The 9,692-nt window shown below is 42.7% G+C and overlaps 1 protein-coding gene across 1 annotated transcript in view; it reads right to left on the bottom strand.

Moving 5' to 3' along the window:
* Window positions 1–9,448, bottom strand: part of NR1H4 (nuclear receptor subfamily 1 group H member 4) — a 39,089-nt gene extending 29,641 nt beyond the window's left edge. Inside the window, exons 1-2 of the mRNA XM_066634491.1 lie at window positions 9,364–9,448; window positions 4–366 (exon numbers count right to left, since the gene is read on the bottom strand). Coding sequence (XP_066490588.1) covers window positions 4–366; window positions 9,364–9,448 — 448 coding nt within the window. The remainder of the gene's footprint in view (window positions 1–3; window positions 367–9,363) is intronic.
* Window positions 9,449–9,692: the final 244 nt, after the last annotated feature.

Genomic DNA, 9,692 nt, shown 5'->3' on the forward strand with positions numbered 1-9,692 from the left:
TACCTTTGCAGCCTTCACAGGTCAAAGCATTGTAATGATATCCAGAGGCCTTGTCACCACAGACCACACACAACTCCTCGCCTTTCACTCTTCCTGAAGAAGGGCCCAGCCGAGACTTCTTGATTAAAGGTATGTCTTCGAGGTGTGTCTTCTTTATGAAGAAGTTGTCAGAGGGCATTTTTCTGACGTCAAACATTACAGGTGAGTACCACTCTTCAGGCTGTTGGGGATAGAAGCCAAGGTTGGAGTAATAAGGTGGCGATGACATTGGAGGCTGCCCCGGGGAGAAGTGTGCAGTGCTGTATTGTGAATAAGGTGACACATCAGAATCTTGCACTGGAGAAGTCATTGCATCTGGAAGTACACCTAGATAATAACACAAAACCACCTTCTATTATTATAAGTAACATCTTCTCACTAGAACAGTTTAATTTTCTTTAAAATATCAGTCTGCTTTCCTCCCTCTCCATCTCCCTCAGACTGAATCAAACTTGCTGCACGGAGTCACACAAAACGTTCGACATGTGTTGGGTCACAAATCAACTCAACTTCAGAAGACTTCATAAACCTTCTTGGTTAAACATAGGTCTGGACAAGTTTTGAACCACTGACTCACAAGAGTGCCAGTGTGGTATAGCGTAGTAGCATAGTGTAGCATAGTGTTGGGCTAGGACTGGGAAAAGCTGGGTTTAAATTCCAACTCAGTCATGGAGTTAATATGAGGATAAAATGGTGACATGTATGCAACCCTCAGGTCCTTGGAGGAACATACGATTGATTGCAATATAAATGTTGCATATGCATTCAGGCAGTTCAAAACCTGACTTGGAAAAGCCAATGATAATTTTTAAGAAGGCTGGAAATGGTGATAAGAATTGGTCCAAAAACCTAGGACCTAAAAGAAACTTAACATGATTTCCTCAGGTGGTTGTTCTTCAGCAAGGAGCATAATAGAATTACTCAAGAAGAAAAAGGTCAGAGGATTGTCTTCAGAGGTGTAATGGGACTGACTGAGAGGGCTTGATGTGAGTGCTGTTAGGCTCCCACCCTTCATGACAGAGGCAAGCAAAGAGAGCTCATTGGAGTTACTGGGACAGGACCAGAGCTTAAGTGGTGCTAACAGCCACTTCAGTGTTTTGTGGAAAAGTTGGGAAAGGGAGGGGGTGGATCAGGTGGCAGTCACTCGCACCACAGCTCATCCCCTCTTTTTAAAACCTTCCCACCCCTTTTCTTGGACATAGGCCACACAAAAATGATGCATATCTGAGGAGGTCCATAGGCCACTTGAGGGCTTACATGTAGGCAAATACAATTTTTTTTTGTACTCCCCTCCTGTTTTCCTTCATGCCCCCCCCCCCAGCATGCAGCACACACCTTTTTGAATAGGGGCAAAGCTCCCTAAGATCCTGGAGAGAAGATTGGGCTCTGTGTTAAAATGTTTAGCACTCATGAGCATTTAGGATCTGGAATAACTAGGGATTAACTGTTTAAGCAGCCCTGTTGACTTGACCATGAGTTTATTTGTGTAAGCAGCTCCCTAACAGTTTCCTTCTGCTTTCACAGCCTCTGCCCAGAGTGTGCAAAAGGTCACTTGCAACACTCATTCACCAGGACTGACGAAAGAAGAGGAGCTTTCTGTACAAAACCTTTGTTTCCAGAGGAGATGGAAAAGGGCAGCAGAGTGACTTTGAAACTCCTACCCCTTTAATATTATAATTAGGCTTATATTAATGCACTATTTATAGAGGGAGGCATTTGCATCTAAGATAAAACAGTTCCAGAAACTGAATATGTCTAGTCAAGTATCCTCTGGGTTTTATTTGAGAACAAATGTTTAAATTCATCTAGCCCAAGACAGATTCCTTACATTAGATATTACCTTCAAAGCAGCTACCCACTCATTTTTCTTCATATAGCACATCAGAACCCCAATCTGGGCTGGGAGTGCATGGAGAGTAAGCTTTAACCCTTTGTCCCATCATAATCCCATTGGAATTTGGGGGCCTCTTGATAGCTCCTGCTCATGTCAAGAATGGTTTTTCTTCCTAATCAAAGAGTAACCATTGAGTGGAGGGTTGTCTCATCCAGTTTGCCCTCCCTCCATGTGTTTTGCAACTGTATAGCACAAATTTAAAGTATCTTGGCTCTAAGACTTCACATCCATTTAAATCATGTTCACCAGTGAATGCCACAAGTTCATTATGTGAAGCAATGTGTGGGCATTGCTTTAAGAGACAGACTCAAAGATTTATTCTTTGCTTTTGTCTCTGCAAACATGGGAGGTATGGAGAGCAAGGAGTGGAGCAAGTCAGAACACGGCCTGCCATCATTGTAGCAAACGTTCAGTCAAGAAAGAAAGTTGCCCTTGGCTTTGCCAACTACTAGTTTTTGTGCTTGCTCTGACTGCTGTTCTGCTTCATATATATTTTATCTGATCTTATTGTTGTTTAGATAGTATTGTCAGTCATCTTGAGAGCCCTGCTGGACAGAAAGGTGGAATGCAAATGTTTTAAAATATATGCATACATAATTTTAGGGAGGACAAATAATTTGGAAGTGTTTGGAGTTCAGATCCATCTTGTCTTGTACTCCATTTGTGGTTCAGGCAAGTCTCCCATCTTCCATCCTTGCTCATTTGCATTCCTGTCCATGACCTTCAGATGGGAGAAACTGAGAGAAAATGTGGTGAACCAGCTGCCACTTTGGGGAGACACCAGTGACCTGGTCTGAATGTAATATATATCATCCCCTCAGCTCCTCTCCATATACTAGCAAATCATGCCTTATAACAGGGGTGGGTAGCGGCTAAAGAAAGCTTTTTTCAGTTACACTTGTAATTTAACTCCAATTCATCTAAATAAAATGCATGGAACAATAAATACAGAATGTTGCTGCTGTAACAATCATCATGCTGATTTTAGACTGATCATTTTGTAAGGTGAGAGAAAACAGGTGGAAATATGTGGTAACTTGTATTTAAAAAAAGATAACAGGAGGAGAATTGTGATGGAACCCTTTGTTTGGAAAAGTGAAAGATACATCACACCTAAGAAATAAAAATTACAAACTAATAGGCAATATGCTTTCTTTTTTTTAGATCAGAAACAACAAGCTCCCCCAACAACAGAACGGTGAGAAAGGTGTGGCACAGAATGATAATAAGTAAAAAGAACTGTAAAGATTGAAATTGACTGGTACTTTTTTATAAGTGAGGTATCCCCAATCCTATTCCTCCCTCCCCAGCTGCTGCAGTGGTGCCAAAATGGCTACTGCTGCATCCTGTGGAGGGGGGATTTGCTGAGAACTCCTTTGGGTAAGGGAACAATTGTTGCCTTAGCCCGGGATACGTCTCCTTGGCACAGGGGGCTCTTCTTGGACCTGCATTAGCTAAATAGCTGCCACAGGTCTGTGTGGACCCATGCCACAGGATCAGATCCAGGAAGGGGGTAGGATTTGGCTACTGCCATTGAACCCACCCCCTTCCTGGACTTGATCCACCCATCTCCCGCCCTGTCACTGCCCCATTCCACCCTCCCAGCCCTGTGGCTGCCTCACTTTGCCTTCCCTTCCACTGTTTCACCTTCTCCCATCCCCTCCCACATTTCCCACTATCTTACTGTGATATTACTGTATCTGTATAAATTATTTTTTCATAAATTAAAAAAAATATAGCAAGGGTGGGCAAAAGGCAAACTGTGGTCCACAGACCACTAACCAAATTCTGATGGGTCACCTCATGCTGCTAGCTGCTGCGATCCACAAAGGAAATTCTTGGCTAGCTGGACCATCTAATCCTACAGTGTACTCCTTAAGCAAGAGTGTATACTTCGGATCACTCAACACTGTTAAGAGATTCTGAATGTACACGTTTGCCTTGTACATTTAACATGCATCAGTAGACCATGGAAATTCTAGCTCAAAGGAGAAAAGAAGAATAAAAAATAACATGCATGCAAAGACCAGTCACTGCACCACTGCCGTGTAGAATAGTACATATAGTCATGTATTTGTGATAGTATATCACAAGGAGAAAACACGAGGAATCAGAATAACCCATACTAGAAACTGCTGTACAGGACAAGAAAAGTGTTTAATAAAATGGCTGATATGAACATGCTGTGTCATTAGAATATTGGTTTGCTGAAAATAGCAACTTGGATGCCTCCAATCTTAAGCAGCCATTTCTAGTTTATTTATATTTAACTATTTATAGTTTTCTGCAGACATAAAATAATCTTATTGTGTGTTTACTACCACAAATCACAAGTGAGTCGGGAAAGTATCCTACCTTTAGAGGGGTTCAGTCTGACCATTTACAAGCCAATTGCAGAAAAAACAGTGCTTGCATAGCTGCCTGTGCTTCCTTAACATCCCAGCAACCCAGGAGAAAAAAATTAAAACATTCTCAGCCAAGGAAAGAGTAGGCCAGAGGCTATATAGTTTACTGATTAACTTTATTATGAAGACTCACTTGGAAAATATGTCCAAGAAATCACTGTGTCAAATTTCCAGTACAATTTGTTAAAAGCTGAATAATTGCTTTTGCAGGGGTGCACCGAAGAAAACATGTACGATTCTCTGTGAGGTTTTTTATAATTATTCAGGTTCACCCAGTATTTGTAATGAATTTGGAATATTTTTGCTCACATTATGAGATGCCATGCCAACTATTGATCCAGTACTCCATAGTCCATAATGATAAGCTTCTATCAGACGCTTTCATACCAGATGTTTAAAGTCGGTATAATATGAGATGACACATTTTCCCCTGCCAGAGTTTGCTGTCAGGTTGGGGGGTTTGCTGTCAGAGTTTGCTGCCAGGTTGCATAGCAACATCCTGCAAAGGTTAGATTACAATCCTACGCATACTCTCCTGGGAGTAAGCCCTATTGGATACAATGGAACCTACTTCTGAGTAGACATGCATAGGTTTATGCTGCAAGTCATGGATACTCCTGAAGAAATACTCAATCTCTATTTTTTTTTTAGTTTATAGCTTTGGGGAAGTAGAGATCAGGTTGCCTTTCTTCCCTGTCTTGCCCTGTATACCAAATAGCTACAAATGGATTAATTAATCCATTAAATCTTCACATCACCTGTCTGACTGGGTGTTTCTCAGTCGTCAGATACCCACTAGTTTAAGAATTTATCTTTGTAATCCCAATTCCCAAATGTACCCATTAACTTTGCATTAACTACATTTGCTCACATTCAGTCTTCCCTATCCTTCTTACTCTCTTACTCCATCTGCATTTTTTCTTGCATTATCCTTTTTACATTGTAAATTCCTTGGCGGCAGAGACCTGTCAGATTCGAACTGTGAATTTTTGGTGCCTTGTACACAATGTTGTTGGCAACCTTCAGTCTCGAAAGACTATGGTATCTTGCTCTGAAAGGTGGTTCTGGAACAGTGTCTAGTGTGGCTGAAAAGGCCGATTCGGGAGTGACAGTCCCTTCCACACCAGGAGCAAGTGCAGTCTGTCCCTGGTCTGTCTCCCTGGCTATGGGCCTTCCTTCTTTGCCTCTTTGCCTCAGTCTGTTGGCCAAGTGTCTCTTCAAACTGGGAAAGGCCATGCTGCAGGACGCAAGCTCTGTAGACCTGGATCTTGGTATGTTCCGTCAGCTTCTTGTTGGACCAGACTCTCTTTGTGAGTCTGGAAAATGTGGTAGCTGCTTTACCGATGCGCTTGTTTAGCTCGGTATCGAGAGAAAGAGTGTTGGAGATCGTTGAGCCAAGGTACACAAAGTCATGGACAACCTCCAGTTCATACTCAGAGATTGTAATGCAGGGAGGTGAGTCCACATCCTGAACCATAACCTGTGTTTTCTTCGGCTGATTGTCAGTCCAAAATCTTGGCAGGCCTTGCTAAAACGATCCATGAGCTGCTGGAGATCTTTGGCAGAGTGGGTAGTGATAGCTGCATCGTCGGCAAAGAGGAAGTCACGCAGACATTTCAGCTGGACTTTGGACTTTGCTCTTAGTCTGGAGAGGTTGAAGAGCTTTCCGTCTGATCTGGTCCGGAGATAGATGCCTTCTGTTGCAGTTCCAAAGGCCTGCTTCAGCAGGACAGCGAAGAAAATCCCAAACAAGGTTGGTGCAAGAACACAGCCCTGCTTCGCTTCGGATGTCAAAGGGGTCTGATGTGGAGCCATCGAAGACAACAGTGCCCTTCATGTCCTTGTGGAAAGATCTGATGATGCTGAGGAGCCTGGGTGGACATCCAATCTTGGGGAGAATTTTGAAGAGGCCGTCTCTGCTGACCAGGTCGAAAGCCTTCGTGAGATCTATGAAGGCTATAAAGAGTGGCTGTCGTTGCTCCCTGCATTTCTCCTGCAGTTGTCTAAAGGAGAATACCATATCAGTGGTGTACCTGTTGGCTCGGAATCCGCACTGCGATTCTGGATAGACGCTCTCTGCAAGTACCTGGAGCCTCTTTAGTGCAACTCGGGCAAACAGCTTTCCTACAACGCTAAGGAGAGAGATGCCACGGTAGTTGTTGCAGTCACCCCTGTCACCTTTGTTCTTGTACAGCGTGATGATGTTTGCATCCCTCATGTCTTGAGGTACTCCACCTTCTCTCCAGCAAAGACAGAGGATTTCATGCAGCTCAGTGACGATGATCTCTTTGCAGCACTTTAGGACTTCAGATACTGTCTTTTCCAGGTGCCTTGCCAAAGGCAAGGGAGTCAAGGGCCACGAGAAGTTCTTCTAGGGTTGGTTCACTGTCAAGCTCCTCCAGCACAGGCAGGCACTCAATGTTGTTCAGCGCTTCTTCGGTGACTACATTTTCTCTGGAATATAGCTCAGAGTAGTGCTGCACCCAGCGTTCCATCTGCTGCTGTGCATCTTGTACACAAATGGCACCATAATAATCACCATAGTTGTCTTTAGAGTATAGTCTTGTATACAGACAAAAAAAAACTGTACTGTCATGTTCCATGGGGCTTACTCTGAGGACAGGAAGCAGTAGGGTTGCAGTGGGACTAGACTACACATGCTGTTAAATGGATCACCCTGTAAGAACAAGCTTGTGGCAGCTGTGTGGTGGCCACAATTTGGATTGGGACTGCACTATGGATTTTCCTGCCCCAAATTCCCCCCCTTCCTTGAAGAGACTAATTCTGCAGTGCCATTAATGATATTGATATGGTTTTTCATCTGTCATCAATGTCATTGATTTATCTGTGAGCTTTGTTGTTGTTCCCTATTTTCCCATACGTTTTGTTTTGATTTTGTCACCTCAAATGTTAGGAGGATGTGATACATTGAGGTGGTCTTCCTTTGTACTGTTGCATCTCTTCCTTTGCCATCACAACCCTGTGTGTCCGTGCAAAAAGGCAAGTCCTTGCAGATCTTTGGCCCAACAGCCCACAACTACTGCCTCCATCCAGAATCAGCCCAAGACCTCTTGATACCCAAGTCGATGTGCCAAATCTGTCCTCCCCCCTTATGCAGTGATTTCCTCTGTTCTTCCTCTCCCTGAATTGGAAAAGGAGAGGAGGAAAGAAGCAAAAGAAGAGCAGAGTGATGGCCTCCACAGTCAACACTCCACACTTCCTCTTCTGTCCTTCCTTTTCTAATCCAGGGGGCGGGAGGAGCAGTATCAGTGGACATGATGGGCAGAAGAAGGTGGGTGAACACTGCTAATCTGCTGCCTGAGGCAACCACCTCATTTGACCTCTGGATGGGTTGCCCAGCTTCCACCAATGGTCTGATCCCCACTAGGAATATGTATTTGAAACTACTCGCAATCAGTTGCAACAGCTTCCAGCTAGGAAGAGGACAGAGATAGTACTAGTTGCCAGTCACATGACCTATGGGATGCGCAGTATATAGCATGCAGATATGCCTGAAGTTTGTCAGGGTTCGACTACCTAAACAAAGAGAATTGCAACAGCGCAACAGAACACTTTTGGTGTCTCATGTTCCAGAGAAACAATGATCAGTCGCTTTTTCAACTCAAATTAATTTATGTGCTTGATACGGCTTTGCTCTTCATATCTCTGTTCATTTATGTTAGAAGTGGGCTCTTGTTCATCATCCTAATTAGGAGGAACAAACCAACCAAACCTGCATTCAGCTAACCTCTTTTTGGTCATTTGATTTTATATTCATAATTAGGTGTCAATTAATTGTTGTTGGTTTGCATTCTTTTGATCATGAAGTCCCTCTCTAGTCTATTTATCTGTGCTATGAAAAAAGGTGCCAGATGTTGAATTTTTTGACAGACACTGCTGGATGCTAAGCAGTTGGCTAACTTGTACTGTGTTCTTTTCATTGTTTAATAGGATTTGACCTTTGAGAAATTGTTAATGGAAGGATCTAATCTTTGTAGTTCCTCTCTCTCAGAGGAACTCAAGAGCACCTCAGTCTTCCAGGGCTGTCCCAATACAACATACTCCTCTTATACTGCTCACATTGGTGAAATTCACTGGTTGTAGTTCACTATAAAGTTCAAATTTGAATGCTGTGAAGAATGTGTGGGGCAAACTTTCATTTGGCATCATTTTCCTTCAGTAAATAGCACATGGGAAATGCATGATTAAGACAGGAACATCAGTGAGGCAATGTGCAAGTGTTCCCATACCATGGGACCTGGTCATGGGCTCTTCTTGAGTGCTTCTGTGTGCTAGGTTTTTTTAAAGAGGTAAGTTACAAGTTACAGAGAATGCAGTTTATGTAATTTGTAGATTATCTCTTGGAGTTACTAAGCCTGCCATTTTGATGCAGTTATAAAGGAGTCAATGCCACTGTGTGTGTTTGTGTGCATTTGTGTTCAATGCATATGCTGCAGACAAGAATTCTTATTATTCAACTCTACAGCAACAGTAAAGAGACAAATAAGAAGAAAATAATTCTAAACCCCAGGAATAGCAGAAGGCAACTAAAACTTCAGATTCTAAAACAGGAAAGATGTTTTGAAAGATGCCTCAAAACACAGAGATCGGATAGAGAGATTTCCATGGGGAGCATATTATACAGTCTCTGCACCACTGATTACATGGGCTCCATTTTTATAACATGGAAGGCAAGTCATTGGTCATGTCTGGCTGAGTGGTGAAGTAATACAATAGCCAACGCTGACTGAAGGTATTCCTGGAGATGTTTCCCCCCCAACGTGATGCAATGTTGAAAATCTCCAGGATTACTTTCAGCAGTCATCTGGAGATTGATGCTGATTCCTGGCAATTCTAGGACAACCCTGTAAGGTTGGCAGTTGTCACTGTCAGGAACCTGGTAAAGGGTCTTTGCGGTGATAGTCCTAGAGTTGTAAAAGTAAATACCAAAAGAGAACCAAAAATAATAGTAGAACTTTGATTTTAAAAATCTCCATTTTATTCTTAGAGTATTTTCTGACTTACTGTATAAATGTGGGCCTTCAGAAAGAGAAAACTCATCTGTTGCAAGTAGCTGGGAATGCCCTATTAGGTTCATCTCTGCTGCCATAGAGTCCTGAATAAGAAAAGAAAGACAACAAGTTAAGCCAAGTGTCAACAGGAACCTGAAAATGAAAAAAATAAAGCAGGTTTGTACAGCTGCTTGCAACAGTACATTACTCATCTCTTAGGGTGATCCGAATTCTCTGAAATCTGCAGCTGCTTGAAAGAAGTAATATAGATCAATCCAACCTGTAATATATCATTTACCTTGCAGTATTGTGTGTTACATAAGATGAACCAATGAACCAAAT

This window comes from Tiliqua scincoides, chromosome 7 (genome assembly GCF_035046505.1).
Source record: "Tiliqua scincoides isolate rTilSci1 chromosome 7, rTilSci1.hap2, whole genome shotgun sequence".
NCBI classification, from domain to species: Eukaryota; Metazoa; Chordata; class Lepidosauria; order Squamata; family Scincidae; genus Tiliqua; species Tiliqua scincoides.